This window comes from Muscardinus avellanarius, assembly GCF_963383645.1.
Source record: "Muscardinus avellanarius genome assembly, chromosome: 16".
Classification (NCBI taxonomy): Eukaryota; Metazoa; Chordata; class Mammalia; order Rodentia; family Gliridae; genus Muscardinus; species Muscardinus avellanarius.
The window spans coordinates 49,772,936-49,793,940 of record NC_137802.1 but is presented as its reverse complement, the minus strand read 5'-3'; the positions used below and the strand labels follow the sequence as shown (position 1 = coordinate 49,793,940).

General features: G+C 44.9%; 1 protein-coding gene across 2 annotated transcripts; it reads right to left on the bottom strand.

Annotated features, from left to right (window-relative positions):
* Nucleotides 1–8,121: 8,121 nt before the first annotated feature.
* On the bottom strand, nucleotides 8,122–20,701 carry MSL1 (MSL complex subunit 1; the record flags this gene model as incomplete). 2 transcript variants are annotated; one of them, XM_080713313.1, is made up of 9 exons in its annotated part: nucleotides 8,122–8,212; nucleotides 9,251–9,323; nucleotides 9,690–9,814; nucleotides 10,399–10,466; nucleotides 12,769–12,833; nucleotides 13,302–13,349; nucleotides 15,255–15,637; nucleotides 17,089–17,312; nucleotides 19,937–20,701. In XM_080713313.1, the coding sequence occupies 9 exons, from the start codon at nucleotides 20,699–20,701 to the stop codon at nucleotides 8,122–8,124; spliced, it is 1,842 nt and encodes a 613-aa protein (XP_080569439.1). The 2 variants fall into 2 exon arrangements, with proteins under 2 accessions (XP_080569439.1, XP_080569440.1); XM_080713314.1 differs by lacking the exon at nucleotides 13,302–13,349.
* Nucleotides 20,702–21,005: the final 304 nt, after the last annotated feature.

The window sequence follows — 21,005 nt, the reverse complement described above, 5'->3', positions numbered from 1 at the left end:
CGCCGGATACCTCCTTACGCACCACGCCCGTCGCAGAGCCGGCTGGGAAATCCGAGAGCTAGTCCCGGCATGCTTCGCGCCCGGCGCTCGGCCGCTCGATGGGCGGGGCCTGCATCCTGCGGCACGTTTTCGGGCGAGCGGGATTACGTAGACAGTGACGTAAGGGGGCATGCCAAAGCCCTTGATTTCCCCGGAGCAGGCGCAGGGCGAGGGCAGCTGGACCCTAGCAACCTCCTCGGGTCCCTCGCCCGGCCATCTTGGGGTTTCCTAGCGGGAGGTGTTGACCCGTCACAGTTCCACTGCAGCCTTTTACAGTTTTCTGTTTCCATTTCTTGTTTCTGCCTACGTTTGGGGCAGAACATTTTATTGCACTCATTTGTTTGGTAAGATCACGGTGAACTTCTAAAGCGATAATGGCTGCGTCAGATTCGCCACAACAGCCAGCCCAGTTTCAGCTAAGGGGTGAAAGGAGAATTGTCTGCAGTGGAGCCAGAACTTAGTGCTGCAGCGAGTCCTGCGCGTCCTCTTTTCCTGCTGCCTCCTGTGGTCTTCCCACCCCACCCATTACTTCTCCCTACGCGCAGGCTGGTAATACAGTTTTAGAAAGACTTTAGCACCGATTTAAAGAGATAATTAAAAACCGGTATTGATTAAAAATCCTGACCTGACTTCATTCTTGTTAAGGATTATTAAATGCTTTCGAGCTGGGCGTGGTGGTGCACGCTTGTAATCCCAGCATTTGGGAGGCTGAGACCAGAGGATCACAGTTCGCGGAAAGCCTCAGCTACTTAGTGAGGTCCTCTGCAACTTAGTGAGACCCTGTTTCAAAATTTAAAAAAAAAAAAAAAAAAAGAATAGGGCAGGGGGTGTAGCTTGGAGGTCGAATGCCCCCTGGGTTCCATCCCCAGTACCGCAAAAAAAAAAAAAAAGGTGTATTTTCTTTGGGCCATTATAAGTATGTACAAGATGCATGAGTTAACTTGTAATAGAATTATTGGTTCACCAGTAATTCACCAAGAGTTCACTGTGTGTGTGTGTGTGTGTGTGTGTGTGTGTGTGTGTGTGTGTGTGTGAGTGACTGGGGATAGGGACATTTTACCTCCAAGCTACACCCCCAGCCTTATTTTTTATTTTGAAATAGGATGTAAGTTGTGGGTGCCTCACTAAATAGCTGAAGCTTGCTGTGAACCTGCCATCATTCTATCTCAGCCTCCCAAATTACTGGGATTAGGAGCCTGTGCCACCATGCCTCCGCTGAGAGTTCATATTTGTAATGTATACTAGCCCATACCGGTAATCCCAGTATTTGAGAGGCTGAGACCTGAGGATCATCCCAGGTTGGAGTTCAGCCTTGGCAACACAATGAAACCTTTAGCAATTTATTTATTTATTTATTTATTTATTTATTTATTTATTGTTTTTGTTTTTGTTTTTACGGTACTGGGGAATGGAACCCAGGGCCATTTTAAACCCCCAGCCCTATTTTTTATTTGGAAACAGGGTCTTACTGAGTTGCAAAGGACCTCAGTTTCAAAATAAAATATACCCGGGTGTGGTGGTGCACATTTGTAATCCCAGCATTTGGGAGGTTGAGACAGGAGGATTGCAGTTCTTCACAGACAGCCTCAGCTATTAGGGAGGCCCTTTGCAACTGAGTGAGACCCTGTTTTGAAAACAGAATTAAAAAAAATAGGGCTGGGAGTGTAGCTTGGAGGTAGAATGCCCCGGGTTTCTTCCCCAATACCGCAAAAATAAGTAAATAAAAAAATAGGACTAGGGTGTAGCTCTGAGGTAGAATGCCCCTGGGTTCCATCCCCAGTACCACAAAACAAACAAACAAATAAATAAATAGAGGTAGGCCAGGTGTGGTGGTGCATGCCTGTAATCCCACTATTTGAGAGGCCAAGATAGGATTGCAGATTCATGACCAGCCTCAGCTACTATAGTGAGGCCCTCTTGAACTTTGTGAGACCCTTTTAAAATAAAGAGTAAAAAAGAGGGCTGAGGGCTGAGGGGTTAGCTCAGAGGCAGAATGCCCTGGGTTCAATTGACTATGGCAGCACACACTTTTAATCCCAGTACTTGGGAGGCTGAGACAGGAGGATCACAGGTTCGTAGCCAGCCTCAGCAACTTAGTGAGGCCATCGACAATTCAGTGAAAACGTGTTTCAAAATAAAAAATAAGATGGGCATGGTAGCACACACTTGTAATCCTACTACTTGAGAGGCTGAGACAGGAAGATCACAGGTTCAATTCTCATCAACCTAGTGAGACCCTGTTTCCAAGTAAAAAAATTGGTCTGAGGTAGTATAGCTCAGAGGTAGAGTGCCTCTGGGTTAAATTCTCAGTAAGACAAAAAAAAAAAAAATATATATATATATATATATATATATTTATATATATTATATATATGTATATGTATTATGCATCACAAAATCTTATGATATATCATAGGATTGAACCCAGGAATTAAAAAAAAAAAAGAACTGGGGGTGTAGCTCAGAGGTAGGATGCTCCTGGGTTCAATCCCAGTTCCAAAAAAATATTAATAATATAAATACCTTCATATGTAATCAAGATACAGGCAATGTCTACTGGTCAAATGTAATAATTTACAAATCCAGGTCCAAAAACCATCTGCTGCTTGGCATGGTGGCCCATACCTGTAATCCCAGAATTTGGGAGGTTGAGACAGGAGGATCACAGGTTTGACAACTTCAGCAAGTAGTGAAAATCTCAGTAATCTAGGTTCAATCCCCAGTAACACACACACACACACACATACACACACACACACACACACACACCCCAACTGCCTGAATTCAAAATAGAGGTTGAGCCAGGCGTGGTGGCACACGCTTGTAATCCCTGTACTTGGGAGACTGAGACAGGAGGATCACACAGGTTCGAAGCCAGCCTCAGCTACTTAGTGAGGCTCTCAGCAACTTAGTGAGACCCTGTTTCTAATAAAATATAAAATAGGTCTGGGAGTATAGCCCAGAGGTAGAAAGCCTCTGGGTTCCACCCCTAGTATCACACACACACACACACACACAAAAATAGAGGGTGGGTGTGTGTGGGTGTGTGTGTGTGTGTGTGTGTGTGTGGTGCTGGGGATTGAACCCAGGGGCATTCTATCTCCAAGGTACACCCCGATTTTTTTATTCTTTATTTTGAAAGCGTCCCACTGCGTTGCAAAGGGCCTAAGTAGCTGAGGCTGGCCATGAACCTGGATCCTTGTCTCAGCCTCCCAAATGCCGGGATTATAAGCATGTTCCAGGACATCCAGTGGAAGATGTATGTTTTAATAATAGAAAAGAAAAAGACCTGGAGAAACTTATTGATCACATACTAAATTGGTGCAAAAAGACTGCCAATTTTAATGTCTAAATAAGGAAAGGGATACTCTGCCACTTTGTCCTTCAGTTGTTTGGTATGAGTCCAACTTTTAAATGGACATGGATAAATTATTCAGTCATCCAGAAAGAACTGAAAATTCAGAATCTTCTTTTGAGGAACAATTTTATAGCCTCTGAAACCTGGTGTAGTGGTGCACGTCCGTAATCCCAGTACTTGGGAGACTAGACAGGAGGATCGAAGGTTGGAGGCCAGTCTGGAGGCCAGTCTGAGCAACTGAGTGAGACCTTCAGCAATTTAGTGAGATCCTACTTCAAAATAACAAAAGCTAAGCCAAGCGTGGTGGTGTGCGTTATATATAAATCCCAGCAATTGGGAGGCTGAGACAGGAGGATCGTGGTTCAGGACAGCCTCAGCTACTTAGTGAGGCCCTCTGGAACTCAGTGAGACCCGGTTTCAACATAAAGAATATAAAAAAGCTGGGCGTGGTGGTGCATACTTGTAATCCCCGCGCCTGGGAGGTTGAGACAGGAGGATCGCACAGGTTCGAAGCCAGCCTCAGTTATTTAGTGAGGCTTTCAGCAACTTAGTGCGACTCTGTTTCCAAATAAAATATAAAACAGGTCTGGGAGTATAGCCCGGAGGTAGAAGCCCCTGGGTTCCACCCCCAGTACAACAAAAAAAAAGAAAAAAGAAAAAAGAAAGCCGTGCGTGGTGGGTGGTGGCGTACGCTTGTAATCCCAGAGCTTGGGAAGCTGAGACAGGAGGATCGCGCAGGTTCGAAGCCAGCCTCAGCTACTTAGTGAGGCTCTCAGCAACTTAGTGAGACCCTGTTTCCAAATAAAATATAAAATAGGTTTGGGAGTATAGCCCAGAGGTAGAAAGCCTCTGGGTTCCACCCCAGTACCACCAAAAAAAAAAAAAAAAAAAAAAAAGATTTAAAAAAAATAGTGCTGGGGGGTGTAGCTTGGAGATAGAATGCCCCTGGGTTCCATCTCTAGTGCAAAAAACAAAACAAGATAAAGCAAAAAAAAAAAGCTGGGTGTGGTGGTACATGCTTGTAATCTCAGCATTTGGGAAGTTTAGACAGGAGGATCACAGATTAATGACCAGCCTCAGCTACTTAGGGAGACCCTCTACAATTTAGTGAAAACGTCTTTCAAATTAAATGGTAAACTAGGATGGTGGCACATGCGCCTAATCCCAGTACTTGGGAGCCTGAGCTATTTAGTGAGACCCTCTGCAACTGTGGTTCTATTTCAAAATAAAGAATGAAAAATAGGGTGAAGGGAGGGGGGAGCTCGATTGTAGAATGCCCTGGGTTCCATCCCCAGTACTGGGGGGAAAAAAAAAGTGGAATAGACACAGCCATCTCAACTATTAGGACTGAGAAAAGAAGGGACTCTTTCCTCATCACCTTGGAAGGCAAAGCAAGAACAATTCAAGTTCCAATTTACAAGTTAGATTTATTTCAATCATTACGAATTTTTTCAAACCATTCAGAAAGCTGGGGCATGGTGGCACAGGTTTGTAATTCCAGCATTTGGGAGACTGAGACAGGAGGATCTCAGTTCTCGGCCAGCCTCAGCTACTTAGTGAGGCCCTTTGCAGTTCAGTGAGACCCTGTTTCAAAATAAAGAAGAAATAGGACTGGGGTATAGCTCAGAGGTAGAATGCCCCTGGGTTCCATTCTTAGTGCCGGGGTGTGTGGGGGGATATGAGCTATGGGTGTAGCTTGCAGGAAAGATACCCCCAGGGGGAAAAAAAAAAAAAAAAAGCAAAAGCTGGACTTAATTTGTCTAGAATATTGTCCAGGAGAAATTATGTACATGTATAAAGTTCTGATTACATGACCTATAAGGTCTTTCCCACTTATGAGATTTTATTGATTTAAGAAGAGGCACAAGCCAGGCACGGTGGCGCAGACTTGTAATCTCAGTACTTGAGAGGCTGAGACGGGAGGATCGAGCAGGTTTGAAGCCAGCCTCAGTTACTTAGGCTCTCAGCAACATAGTGAGACCCTGTTTCCAAATAAAATATAAAATAGGTCTGGCGGTGTAGCCCAGAGGTAGAAATCCCCTGGGTTCCATTCCCAGTACCACAAAAAATAAATCAAATAAAAAATGAAGAATAAAAATAGGACTGGGGGTATAGGTCGGTGGTAGAAGACCCCTGGATTCCACCCCCAGTACCACACACACACACACACACACACACACAAGAAAAGAGTGAAATTGCTATTCTACTATGGGGATATTTCCTTTCAATTATCAACAACTGTTTCCCAACAAATCTAAATAAATTGAAACAGAAGTTCAAAAATTAACAGCCACAATAGTTTTATTTACAATTCAACTCTTTATAAGATATTTACAAGACAACCAATTTTACACATCAGAAATGGTATCAAAAGTATGAATTACAACACAGACAATATGAAATGGGCTTAAAACAAAGCTGAAGTAGACAGACCAGCAGTTTCTCTATTAACACTAGCTTAAACTTTGTTAAAGAAACAAAACTATGTTTTAGGAGAATTGCAGGGCCTTCTCTTAAAGACTGAATATTTCACAGTGTTGTATCCCATGTAGGGAAAAGTAAGACTAATTTTCCCCCCACATTCTATCACACTGTAACTTCACTCTTGGAACTTTACTCCAACCTCCTCAATGAACCTCAACATACCCAAATCAAAGGAGAATCTAGAAGAGAGGGCAATAAAATAAGAGGTCCTCAGGGAAAGGGAGAACCAAGGAAACAGAATCCACGTGAGTTTGGCCAGATAGCACCTCATGGATTCCTCTCAGTCTAGCAAAAGTTCTGTATCTGAGGAGTCCCCTTTGTAGGGCAGAATTAAAAAGGTTCTATTTGTTAACCCAAACCAAAATTAGGAATCTGACAAATGTTGAAACCAAGAAGAAACTAAGAAGGATCAAGGAACAAAGTAAAGAAACACTGATTGGGGTATTTTTTCCTCTTTTGGGCACATTATAAAGGAACATAACATAGGTCAGAATAGGAACACTAAACAGCTTGCCACATTAAAATAATGGAGAAGAAAATCTGGCCCAGTTTTTCTAGAAATCCCCCTTTCCTTAAGATGTGAATGAGAACCCCGAGTGGAATAAGTCCTATTTCTCTCGACATCCTTGCTGCAATGAAGTTTCCAGCAGGTTCCCTTATACAGAGCCCATTCTCCTAAGCAGATGGAGTTACAAATGAAAACCCATAGCCACACACACACACGCACTCACATACACACACACGCACACACACACACAGGAGAAATAAGAGCAGCAAGAGCATCCAAGAATACTACATGTGCTGCCGGAATAATTCCTTTCAAAGTCAAACCCAGGGAGCACAGATCAGCATCTCATTAAAAGCTTTAGCAGTGGGAGGCTCCTGAGGAACTTTTCTTCTCTTCCCACAATGGTAGCCCGTTCTCCTCATGCTCCACTGATGGGCCGGCCACACACCCTATATACCTTGGCTTCTCCTCTAAAAGTGCTAATAAACTGGGGACATATTCTCTTCACTGATAAAAGCCCCTACCATCTAGGAGATTAGACCCCTACTGTTTTCACACAATAGTCCCGAAGACTAATGAAAGGCAATTCCTATATATTTAAGACCAGAGGTCTTGGCTCTATTTTCCTTCCAGATAGTTAACAGGGATCTTACATTGAGACCAAAGTGGCCTGGGAGTGCTATCCTGAAAATTTTTTTTTTAACAAAACGGGGGCAGGGGAGAGGGATCAAGATGGTACACATACAAATCTATTTTTACAAAATGAATGGAGAAGCTCATTAGGTACATCTGTTTGTTTCAAGATGAAGACATTTGCCAGCCAAAGGAAGCACATATTTCCACGCCCTCCCCCCACCCTCCCTAAATCTCTACCCCACCACCAAGAGCTCAGCTAAAAGGATAAAGCCCAACTAAGGAATATCTGAGGAGTGATGTGACACAAGGACATCTATACAGTTCTGGCATGCCTTCCCAAATGACAACTGCTTTTGTTTAGCTCTGCAACTTGTCTGAAACTAACTCCCCATTCTTTTTTCCAAGGGTTTTATTTTTTGACACATTGGGGAAATCTTTAGTTACCCAAACTAAGAAAAGAATCAGTCAAACATCCTTCCCCACATGGCTATATCAAAGAACAGTTTTTAAGAGAACAACCATCTTTCCAGGTATTTACCTATCACAGCTCCAATCTCTTTCCTACTCTGAGAAGATGACTTGCTTCATCACTTCACTTGTTATTCCTCATCTGGTCCTAAAGCTCATGGTTAGTATTTTGTTGTTGTTGTTGTTGTTGTTGTTTTATTTTATGGTAAAACCCACTATACTCAAAATATATGGAAGGTAACAGGGAAAGAAGAGTGCCAGGCAGGCACAGCTCCTAAAGGCAGGGGTTGCTTCATCTTACACACGTCTAATGAAGAAAGCCCTTGTACCCCTTTAACACAGGCAAATGTGTAGAAGTAGACCCATCCTACAGATTTAGCTTGAGAGCTCATTTCCCCCAAAAGGGAAGAGAAATTCCAATCACCCTCCATAATTCACAACTAGCCCAATGAAAGAGTTTTTGTGAAATCAGAGTGATGAAAACAAAACTAAAGTCAAGGGAGTATGAAAGGGCAATATCAGAATAACATACATGAGGACACACACAGGTCACACATACAGGTCTCTGCCACCCTCTGGGAGTGGCACGCTACAACTATCTGAAGACAGAGGCTTCTTGCCAGCATAGCTATTTCCTACAGGTCCGGTGAGGTGTTTGCTTTTTCTGGATCTCCAACCTGCATCGGCTACGTTCATCCAACCAGGGCAACTCAAAGTTCCTAGCAAAAAGGGATGAGGAAATCAATTTGTACGACTAGAAGGTATTCAGTGTAGATAAGATTTTCTTTTTTATTTTTTTGGCAGTACTGGGGATGGAACCCAGGGGCATTCTACCTCCGAGCTACACCCCCAGCCCTATTTTTTAACTCTTTATTTTGAAACAGGGTTTCACTGAGTTGCAAAGGGCCTAAGGAGGTGAGGCCAGCCTCAAGCCTATGATCCTCCTGTCTCAGTCTCCCAAATGCTGGGATTACAAGCGTGCACCATTACACCTGACTATAATAATAATTTTGAAAAATCGTATCTTTCACTACTTTTAGCCCTAACTCCTGTGTCCTAAATTTGGAGTGTCTTTTATGTCTTAAAGCCACCACAACATTTAGTATCAAAATGACTGACTGAGCCGGGTGTGGTGGAACGTGCTTGTAATCCCAGTGCTTGGTAGGCTAAGACAGGAGGACCGCAGGTTTGCGACCAGCCTCAGCAACTTGTGAAGCTTGCCACAACTTAGTAAGACCTTGTTTCAAAATAAAAAATTAAATAGGGCTGGGGTGTAGTTCGGAGGTAGAATGTCCCTAGGTTCACTCACTCTCTAGTAAAAAAAAAAAAAAAAAAGATGATTGAACAATCTTCCCAAATCCTGGTTTAGGAATCTTATGACTCTAATTGCCCACTTCTAGCAAAGAATCACAGCTATTCCTAAGCCACCTTCCTGGTTTTACATTATATTTAGGCTTCCATCAAAAGAAGGTACAAGCCAGGCGTGGTGGTGCACGCTTATAATTCTAGCACTTGGGAAGATGAGACAGGAGGATCACATAGGTTCAAAGCCAGCCTCAACTACTTTGTGAGACCCTGTTTCCAAATAAAGTATAAAATAGGTCTGGGAGTATAGCCAGGAGGTAGAAAAGCCCCTGGGTTCTGCCCCCAATACCACACACACACACACACACACACACACACACACACACAAAAAAAAAAAAAAAAAAAAGATACAAGCTACCTGAGAGGGTTGGAGAAAAATTCTTTATACTTACTGTGGAGTTAATTTTGGTAACGGTCGTCCAAATGCTACAACAGGCAAGAAGGGGGTAATCATCAAACTTTCAACTATGGAAGAAAGTCAAATGGGACTTTGTCAGTGACAAAGATGGGAAACATCTAACAATTACACCAATTCCAAAATACAGTTCATTCAGCCATGCACATGCCAGCAATGCCAGCACTTGGGAGGCCGAGACACAATCGAGGATAGCCGCAGCAACTTATCAAGACCCTGTTTCAAAGTAATACAAAGGGCCAGGGGTGCAGCTTGGAGGTCGAATGCTTCTGGGTTCAATTCTCAGTACAAAAAAAAAAAAAAAAGAATGAAATACAGTTGACTCATTCAGAACAAGTTATGTTCTAGAGCCTTGCGACCTTTTTGTTTGTTTTCTTTCTTTGAAAAACCTACCTTTTTAGATAGGCAACACTTACCATCATCTGGCTCAGGGAAAAATGAGGTAACCTCAGGCTCAGATTCCTGAATTCCTTTCTTTTTATACATTCTGAGCTGCAGTCGCTGTAAAATTCTTTGTTCCCTGATCCTCTGAATATCCCATCTGGGAAAAACCAGACAAACAAACAAGACCAACGTTACTGCTTACCTTGCTTTAGAAAAGCAACTCACACAATGCAGATGCTAGGAAGATCCTATGACTCCTCTAGGCGAGGAAAGAACTGACTGCCTGGTCAGGGAAGAGCTGTTCAGGTGCAGCAGTTCAGGTTATGTGTCAGTGTTCCACACAAAGCAGAACTGCAGAAGGGAGTTCATGAAGACGCTAAATACGTGCGTGCGTGTGGTACTGGGGATGGAAGCCAGGGCATTCTACCTCCGAGCGATACCCCCAGCCCTGTTTTTATATTCTTTATTTTGAAACAGGGTCTCACTGAATCGCAGAGGGCCTCACTAAGTAGCTGAGGCTGTCTGCGAACTCAGATCCTCCTGTCTCAGCCTCCCAAATGCTGGGATTACAAGCATGTGCCACCATGTCTGGCTTAACTACCACTTTCAACTAAGATAATCAACCAACGGGGACCCAGGAAGGTAAGTGTGTTGAGAGCTCCAGGATTCTCTACAGTACAGAAGAAAGATGGCAGGGTCCCGGGGCTCAACTGTTCTCAGAATGTCTACTGCTGACCTTACCTTTTCCTTCTCTTTTCATCCAGCTCCAGTTTTGCATGCCGCTTTGAAAACACACTGTCATCCAGGTTCTGTGTAAGGAAAAATAATAAGCTATTTATTGCCATGTTTTTTTGTTGTTTTGTTTTTGTGGTATTGGGGAATGAACCCATGGATGTTCTACCTCTGAGCTACACTCCCAGCCCTATTTTTTATTCTTTATTTTGAAGCAGGGTCTCACTGAGTTGCAGAGGGCCTCATTAAGTAGTAGCTGAGGCTGGCCACGAACCGCTATCTTTTGTCTCAGCCTCCCAAATGCTGGGATTACAAGCATGCGCCACCACGCCTAGCTCCCCCAGCCCTATTTTTTATTTTGAAACAGGATCTTGCCAAATTACACAGTGGCCTGGAACCCGTGATCCTCCTGTCTCAGCCTCTGACATACTGAAATTACAGGTGTGCACCATGGTGCCAGGCTATTAATTACCATGTTACACTCATATACTAACATTTTTTTTTTTTTTTTTTGCAGGTCTGGGGATGGAACCCAGAGGCATTTGACCACAAACTACACCTCCTTCCCTCTTTTTTATTCTTTAGTTTGAAACAGGGTCTCACTAATTGCGGAGGGCCTAACTAAGTAGCTGAGGCTGTCCGAAAACCACGATCCTCAGGTCTCAGCCGCCCAAATACTGGGATTACAAGTGTGTGCCGCCATGCCTGGCTATATATACTAACTTTTAACTTCCAGGACTGTAAAATCTTTCAGGATGTACCTGAGTCTGAGTTTTATAGGTAGCATGTAAACTTCTTGGTAACAGAACAAAATATATACTCCTTTCCTCATTCCCACTCTGTCAAAATTTCTAAACTATATATGGTGGCCCACGCCTGTAATCCCAGTACTTGGGAGGCTGAGACAGGAGGACCATAGGTTTGAGGCTAGCCTCAGCAACTTAGTGAAGCGTTTCACAACTTAGTGAGACCCTGTTTCAAAATGAAAAAATAAAATAGGTCTGGGAGGTTGTAGCTCAGAGGTAGACTGCCCCTGAATTTACTCCCCAATACCACCAGAAAAAAAAACCCTCCAAATTTCAAAATCATTTCCTATAACTTTCCAAGGTAAAAGTCACATCAAATTGAAACACCTGAGACTGCCATAAGTTTTCCCCATATCCATACTTTCTAAGAGTCTAAGTTCAAAATATTACATTTTTAAAAGTCAAACAGGAGTCGAGCGTGATGGCGCACGCTTGTAATCCCAGAATTTGGGAGGCTGAGACCTGAGGATCGCGGTTCGCAGACGGCCTCAGCTACTTAGTGAGGCCCTCAGCAACTCAGTGAGACCATGTTTCAAAATAAAGAATAAAAAATTGGGTAGAGCCAGGCGTGGTGGTGCACGCTTGTAATTCCCGCGCTTGGGAGGCAGAGACAGGAGGATCGCGCAGGTTAGAAGCCAGCCACGTGCGCTGGTTTAGGAGACCCTGTTTCCAAATAAAAATGTAAAAATAGGTCTGGGAGTGTAGCCCGGAGGTAGAAGGGCTTCCAGGAACCCCAGTACCACCAAAATAATAATAATAATAATAATAATAATAATAATAATAATAATAATAATTGGGTAGGGTGTGTAGCTCGGAATCAAATGCCTCTGGGGTTCCATCCCCAGACCCGCTAAATAAATAAATAAATAAAAATAAAATAAAAATCAAACTTGGAATACATAATTTTGTTAAGGGGTACATGCTAACTTTTCTACTTAGTATGACCTTTGTTTTGGATACTACCTAGCTACTTACTTTAGATTAATCCCTTAATCACTCTGGATCTCAAGTTTTCTCATGCATAAAATGAAGGAGTTGAGCTAGAAAATCTCAAGTTTCTTTCTGGCTCTAAAATTCTATTTAATCCATCTATAATTCTATGACAGATTAAAGTTACCCCCCCCTCTTTGAGATAGGGGCTCCCTATCTTGCCTTGACTGGTCTCCAATTCCTAAGTTCAAGCAATCCTCTTCCTCCTCCTGCCTCAGTTTCTCAAGTAGCTGGGACTTTATGTTCATGTTACCATGCCTGACTAAACACCCTCATATTCTATGGAGTGAGTTCTTTCCTTCCTTCCTTCCTTCCTTCCTTCCTTCCTTCCTTCGAGTGGTACTAGAGATTGAATCCAAGGGCATTCTACCTCTGAGCTACATCTCCATCCTTTTTTTTATTTTATTATTTGGAAACGGTCTCACCAAGTTGCTGACAGCCTTACTAAATTGCTGAGGCTGGTTTTGAACCTGGGTACCTCTTATCTCAACCTCCCAAGTACTGGGATTACAAGTATGTGCCACCATGTCCAGCCCTATGGAGTTTTTTTATTCTCTTCCACTGACAGCTCTTGGGTACTTACCTCCAAAAGGTCTGATGGATTTGGGTCCCTTAGAGGCTCTACTGAATGGTCCCTCCAAGAAGGAACTGGAAAAAAGAACAAGAAAAAGAGAGAGGAGGGGTGGAACCACCCTTAAATCCAAAGTCATGCAACCCTCCAACTATTCACTAGGACAAGAGGTCTCTCCCCAGATAAGACAAAGTTACCAAGTGATAGGAATCCATTCTACGGCCTCACCTGAAGCCATATTCAGTGTCCTCACCTATGGTATAAAAGAACCTAAAATGCCATTGTAGTCTGCCAAACTCAGGATCACAAAAAAAAAAAAAAAAAAAAAACCTAAGCCAATACCTGACAATTCTTATAATGGATGCTATTGCAGTTCCTGAAAAACAACTGAAATTTGTTGTCATTTTGAAGTCTACGGTAGTGTAATCAAACACCAAGGAATCTCATTCTCCCCCATCCAACAGATGGGGAAACAGCTCCCAACCATCCACCGTCCCACCAACACCCACCCCAGGCCCAGCCAGCACAATTCCTATTCTACTCACCAGCCAAGACTGAAGTTTCTCCTGCAACACTTGATGGCATCAGACACCCTAAATAATGCAGGAAAGAAGAATCATCTCAGTGTAAAAAGAAAAAAGCCCATACCCAAAATGGAGGAAAGGATCATCACTGAAGTTCTCACTAGGAAGCCATTTTGTTTTTTGAGTTGTTCTTTTGAGAATTTCTTTCTGGGGGAGGGGAAGAGGGAACAACAGACAAAAGAAAAGAAAATAAGCCCACCACTTTTTTTTTTTACACTGAGACGACTTCTTTTCTTCATTATTTAGGGTGGTTTCCCTGCAACAGTTGATGGCCAAGGATAGCAAACCTTAAACTCAGAACATGGCAGGTGAGTAAAAGTTGACCCTATTTTTCAAATAAAAGATCAGTGTTCTCAAAACTTACATATGTAGTCTTCTTAAACAGCTCCCTCCTCCCTCCAAACAAACTACCTTGCTGGTCCAGCCTGAACAACATGGACAAAGACTTTGGCTTTCTTAGAACAAGCCACTGAGACTTCCTCTTGAGATAGGGGCATCAAGAGTAAGGATTCACACATTGACTCAAACTCAGGCTCCTAAAGGAACTGGGATCTCCTCGATCAGACTCCTTCATATTGCTAATACCCACAATCTCAGAGGTATTTGAAATTTGCTGTACTAGGGCAGGTAGGGTGCTCAAAAATAGCCAGTCATATAGAATAGCTCCGAACCAAGCCATTTCCCAATTCTGGATAGGAAGTTGCTTCATGGTTTCTCTAAGTTGTTACATAGCATTGCCATGGCAGCAAAAAGGTTAACATTAAGGAAGAACTTGTTCAACTGACTGAACCAACAAAAAAATCTGAATCTACATCAGGATCCTAGTCTAGCTCATGTACTCAAGTGTGAGGCCTAATAAACTTAGGTAATTTATCTCTCATCCCCACTCAATTTTGTCATCAGAACAACCAAAGCCTGGAGAATGCTTTCATCTCACTGGAATGGATTCCCATCCCCATTCCTGCCTAAGGCGAGGCCCAAGGGTAGAACTCCGAGCTAAGGCACTATCCAAGAAGGCTTTCCCCACCATTACCCCAAAGCACCCACAGTGACTGTCACAGACTAATATTACACGATTGAAGACACAATTCCAGTTACTGGTTGATGTAGGAGATAAGGGAGCATCTCTGTGTGGAAGCCATAAAGAAAAAAAAATAAAAATAAAAGGGAATGAAGACCAAGGTCCCACACCCCACACCCTCCCCAAGCAGCTCAGATATCCCAAGATAGTCCTTATTGTTTGAAAAATAGTTTGTAGACCATTTTATTTAAATATATGAACAACCAATGGGCTACTGCAATCCAAGTAAACTCTTCACATTTTAGAACCTTTGTGAAGTATAGGAAGATAAAGTAAGACTGTTGGTCTTTGGCAGATTCCTCCTGCCCCCAGACCGGGACATAGAGATACAGATAAATGTTTATATAGTTAAAGAGCGGAGGCCCAGGTGAAATTCCCCACCCCAAGCTGGCTCCCCAACCAAAAATTACCATTGGCCCCTGAGAACACCCAAAGACCACCCTCCCAGGTTTCACACAATATCAATTGCAGGAACAGTCGTGCATGGCAAAGTATAAGTTCTATGCATTTCACAGCACAGAAAACCCTTCTTTCAGAGGGCATTCAAGTTGCCGGAGATTACACCCCCAAGTCTGATGCTCTTGTGATGAGCAACTTACTGGCAAACACATCTCCCAGTGTTGTAAGCAGGCAAATACATTGAGCACATTTTGCTGTATTTCCATCTATTTGCAATGCCTGCACAGTGTCTGTCTCTGGCTGTTAACTTACTCATTCTTGACAGAACTCTGCTTTATTGATTGCACTTTTTAAAAAATGCCAAAGGCATTTTCACACTTGTTAGCTTGACCGCCACCACTAGGGTATAAGAGCAAGTGTTCTCTATGCCTTACTTGCTACAGTCTCCTCCTTCTTTGGAGAGGATTCCCGTAATGGTAACGGTGATGGGGGAGGCTGGTGCCAACGACACAAATACATTTCTGTGGTAGAAAGGTACGGCAAATCTTCTATCTCACTTGAGAAGGTTTTCTCCTTGGGATGGGTGCTGGGTCCCTTTTGGGGAGTGGAGAGTCTTGGTAGGGTGTCCACTGAAGACCGGGGCTTTTCTGGGGTTTCTTGGCTCCTCAATTCGCGTTTACAAACAGTTTCAGATAAAGAACCACAGGGGTCCTCTTTAATGGGAGAGTGCTTAGGAGTTTTTGTTTTGACTTTTGAAAATTCAGGAGCCAGCTTTTTAACAGGAGTCTTTCTTTCTGTACTTCCAAATGGGGTTTTCCTATTAGATAGGGGAGAAAATTTATAAAATTTATTGACTCGAATAAATTCTGATCTGGATACATTTTGGGACAAAAGAACTAATTCGACCAGCATTTGCGTACCTAAATATCTGGTGCTCATTTGGAAGTCATGAGCAGAAATAATCTCATGCTTAGCAGTATAGAGAATAGGCCCTTAGTAAATGGTGAACAAGCAAGTTTCGTGCTTAAAAATCTCTAATAGTATCCTACTGCCTACTAGATTAAAAAGGGCTTCCACTTTATCCAAATTCCTTTAGCCGACATTAGGTGCTAATACTCTATGCCACCTTTTCTTTCCTGCCAATCAGAGCAGCCTGTTTTATCCCCTATCCCTACACCGTGTTGACTACCATCTATTTCTTCTTGCTGATCGTCCTCCCACTTCTCTCCTTCCCTGAATATCTCCAGAATGCAACCTTTTTCAGTTTACCAACCTAAATTCTACTTCTTTTTTCAAGACCCATCTCCTTCTTTAAGTTTCAAAATTTTAATAGAAAATAACCTGTGTGTGTGTGTGTGGGGGGGGGTTCTGGGGGCGGAACCCAGGAGCTTTTCTACCTCCGGGCCATATTCCCAGACCTGTTTTTATACTTTATTTGGAAGCAGGGTCTCACTAAGTTGCTGAGAGCCTCACTAAGTAGCTGAGGCTGGCTTCAAACCTGTACGATCCTCCTGTCTCAGCCTCCCAAGAGCTGGGATTACAAGCGTGCACTACCATGCCCGGCTGAGAATAGCCTTTAATATCCCTCAATCTTATAAGACTTACTTTATATCAGTGTATCATATCTTTTTTTTTTTTTTGGTGGCACTGGGGGTGGAACCCAGGGTCTTTCTACCTCCGGGCTATACTCCCAGACCTATTTTATATTTCATTTGGAAACAGGGTCTCACTAAGTTGCTGAGGCTGGCTTCGAACCTGCGCGATCCTCCTGTCTCAGCCTCCCAAGCATGGGAATTACAAGCGTGCGCCACCACGCCCGGCTGTGTTTCATATCTCTGTATTCTTTGTTTGAATTGTGTTCTCAAAATGTTTGCCTATCCCTGTAACTTGACTAATTTATTTGAACACAAGGACCATTATATGCTAGTATTTTATATCTACCAAGGCCTAACATAATAGAGGTGATTAATACTTCCTAACTTGAAGTGAACTGCTATAGTTTTAAGAAACTCAGCTGTCACATTTGGTGTCCATTCTTTTTATGATGTATTCTACATTCTGTGATTACTAATCTGTGACCAAAGTGATCCCGACAGATTTTTACAGACTGAGCAAGAATGCTTCAAGACAGTTTCTCAATACGAAAGACTTCATAATTTAGGCTATAGTTGCTATAAACCAATCAATATATCTCAATCCCTTATTCTCAGTCACTGGTACCACATGTTCTCATCATGTCCAAATCTTAGAACAAAGTTATCAGCACACCTTTTGTGTCCCTTTCCACTCCGCCCACATGAGAAAGGCTTCGAGGGCAGAGTCTGGGATGTCTCAGAAAGCTCCGGCTGGCAATCCAGTTTAATTTTCTCAGATAGCTCTGTTTCCTCTCTCTCTTCAGTTTCATAGCCCTGAAACAGCTTGTGCCTTTCTTTCTCGTTATCCTTCTTTACCAGCTGCATCCGCCTTTCCATACGTTCAATCCGAGCAAGGAGCTAAAAGAGAGAGTGGCGAAATGGAGACTTTAAAAATATTAAATGCAGGCACTTTTAGGCCCATTTAGGAATCAGCATAGTTTTCTGCTGTTTCTGTGAACCCTGAAACAAGGTTCAACTGGGTTTGTTTTGCTTTTTGGCAGTACTGGGATCCAACCCACAGCCCTAGACATAGCAAGTACTCCATCACTGCTACAACCGCAGCATTATTCAACTTATTTTTAATCAGGCATGAATCTGAGTAGTTTTCCTGAAATACAATAGACAAATAAAGTACACTGTTTATTTAGGGGCTAACCTATATGGGAAGAAACAAGAGGGAAATTTGTAGTTCATTATTCTGAAAAAAAATCCTTTCTTAGAGGGGCCACAGCATGCTTTTTAATGGCATGTGCTCAGCTACTGCTATCCACGTGGCTCCCAGGCATTTTGGAGTTTCCAGAATTAGCCATATATACACACACATACACATATGTATATACGTAAAATTTTCTTTTTTTTCTTGTGGAGCTAGGGATCAAACCTGGGGCCTTGTTCATGGTAGTGAGCACTCTACCACTGAACTACACCCCAACCGGACTTTAAGAAGCCCGAACATTGTCCCAATCCTATCCTATCTACTTCCACTTCAAAACTCTGCGCATAATGGCAATGTCCAAACAGTACACTGGCAGGGAATTAAAGAGCTCACAGTGTCATTAGGGATGGCAATGCTATTTGAAAGTGGTCTGCTTCTTGGAGTGTGTGTGTGGGGGTGGGGTGCTTCTAAAAGTATTATAAATTCCATTCAGTATTATAAATCCCAACAAACATGACATATACATATTGCTTTGCATTTTGAAATAACAGAAAAAACATACCCATTTATCTAAATACTTATTAAATCAAAGTCCTTTAATTCTAATTAAAAAGAAGGACTACATAACCAAACAAAATGGAAGTCTATTGTCATCAAAAACTTCACATTAACTCAATTTTGAGAAAAGGTGCCAATTGTGCTACTTACACCCTATTAAAAGAATTTGTCTGGGTTAGACAGTGATATTAATGCTGCCTTCATTACATCCGTTGCAAAGATTTCAGTAGAGGCCAAATAACAACTGGAAAAAGAGAAATAAGCTTAAGCAACACTAAGACTGCAATACACAACAAAAGCAGTGAATGCCAAGTTCAGACTGACACTCTATCCTTAACTCACCTCGCTCTCCGCGCCTAGGAATGCCTGCAAAGGGGCCATCACCTCGAGAACTGAGCAGATACCTCCACAGTCAGCAGAGAGCCCCCCATGTCAACCACACTCTCATTTCATCTCCTTATATCTGTTTTGATTTGCAGCCTTAGCATTACTTCACCCTGGCTGGTGGGTGACATTTTCTTTACTCTTTCTCCTTCACTGGTCCTTCCCTTCCCACCCCTTCCCCATGTAAGGATATGGTGTGTTGTAATTACAGTACCATCATACCCTGGACTGCAGCACAGTAGCTCAGCAGTACCACCTCCATGTTGAGTAACTTCCACAAATCAACACCAAGAGATGTTTTAATGAGACCTGCCCCAGCTCCCATTCCACCTCGCAGAATGCATTCTCCAATGAAACAGCCGCCTGATGCGATTCATTTGAAAAGCAAACAAAATGAATAGCCCTCTGCTCTCTTGCTCAGCCTTTGGTGCACACAACGTCAGAGGGGGGGAGTGCAGGCGGAGCGAGGGAGAGAGAACTGCTGCAGCCTGAACACAATTGTAGAAACCATGTTTATTTTTAGGCAGCTGAAAGGTATGCCAACATAGTAATACCCCACCACCCCAGCCTCCCTGATATCTGAAGGAGGAGCCCTTAACTAGCTGCTGCAGTAAAAACAAGCTCTGCAGTACCAAGAAATACTAAATGACTTCCCTACTAACTTAAGATTCTAGAACAGAGATTTTTTTTTTTGGGGGGGGGGAGTGAGTCTTTTTAGTACACTGATTAAGCTTCCTTTTGCCTCTGATGTCTTAAAAATTTGCAGCTTTAAACACAAGGAACCTGGTCGGTAGGTAGTGTTTGTTTGAACTCAGATTCCTATTAAAAACTGTCTGAAATCAAAGGCAGTGATTCTCATATCATCTAAGAAAGCTAAAATAAGATTCCACGTAAATCACCTCTACTCGTACTCTGACGGCTGAAAGGCCTATGACCCTTCTGTCTAAAGATGCTGCAGCAGTGGTTAGAGCAACAGCTGCTATGTCTCTCTCCTCCACAATTTCTAACGCAATAGCTCTTTAATTTAACCCCTTCCATTGAGACTGCACATCTGCACCCCACCCTTTCACTTTTAACCCCTCACAAGTCGGGTCGTTTCCCACTGTAAACGCCTTTGCCACAAGTCTGGGGCTGTCATTTTAAATTAACCCTTTGACACCCGAACTTTTCCCTCCCCCTCCCCTTGCAGGTTGCCCTTTAACCCTTCTCTCTGACCCAACGTGTTCCTGAGCCGGCCTCCCCAGGACCCAGCACCTAAGCGCCCCCTTTGCTGGTGGCAGCCTCCGCTCCGCTAACTAAAGCCCTCAGCCTCGCACAGTCCCCTGGCCCCGAGCATGCGCAAAACCCGTTCCTCCTCCCGAACTCAGATTAACCCCTCCCGTACCGTGTCTCTCTCAGACTTGAGCTCCTCGATCTCCTTTTCCTTGGCCTGCAGTTGCTGCTGCTGCTGCTCGATGAGGTCCAATTGCAGCAGGAGGATCTGTTTGAGGCAGGCGGCCTGGCTGGAGGCTCCCGAGCCGCCGCCACCCCCGAGAGGGCTCTTCCTCATACTCTTCCATCTGCCCTCGCTGGCCGCCAGGGTCCCGGCGGTGGCGGTGGGCGCGAGGGGTGGCGGGCCGGGCAGAGGTAGTGGGGGTCCCGCCGGGTCCGAGGCGGTGGCGGCTGGGGGAGCCGCCCCGCCCTTGTCCCCGGCCCAGGGCGTGGGCTCCTTGGCCGCCGCCACGAGCGAGCCCGTCTGAATGGGCAGCACCGCCTGGTACTTGGGCCGCGGGCTGCAGCCGGCGCCGGCCGCGGCGGGCTCCCCGCCGATGCCCGCCTGCTTGGTGGCCGGGGGCGGGCAGGGCAAGGGCACCGAGCCGCCCCAGCTCTCCTCCTGCTGCCCCGGGGCGGCCCCGGCCGGGAGCAGCAAGCCGCGGCCCTTGGCGCCGCAGCCGGCCGGGGCGGGCGCGGGGCTGCCGGCCTGCGCCGAGGCCAGCGGGGGCCCCGGCTCCTTGAGCTTGCGGTGCCGCGGGAGGAAGTGCGCCTCGGCCGCCCCGGGCTCGTCCTCGGGCCCGCCCAGCGCCGCGGCGCGCTCGTAGTCCAGCCGCTGCTCGGGGTTGGCGCCGGCCGGGGCCGCGGCCGCCTTGAACACTGCGGATCTCATGGTCATAGTGGTCCGGAGCGGCGAGGGCGGGGAGGGGGCGCGGGCGGGGGTCGGCGCGGGGGGCGGGCGCCTCAGCAGCGCAGCCGCCGGGCCCCGCTAGCGCGGCTCCGCCGGGGCCCGGACGCCATCCTGCCGGCGTGCGGACGCATGGAGGCCGCGGCCGAGGCCCGCCGCCGGCCCACGGGGGCCCGCCGCCGCCGCCGCCTGCGCCTCAGAGGCTGGAGCTCGCACCCAGCCGCCCCCGAGCTCATCCCCGGAGCTCGCCGGCCCCCCCCCCCCGGCCCGGCCGGGCCCGCCTCGCTCCCCACCC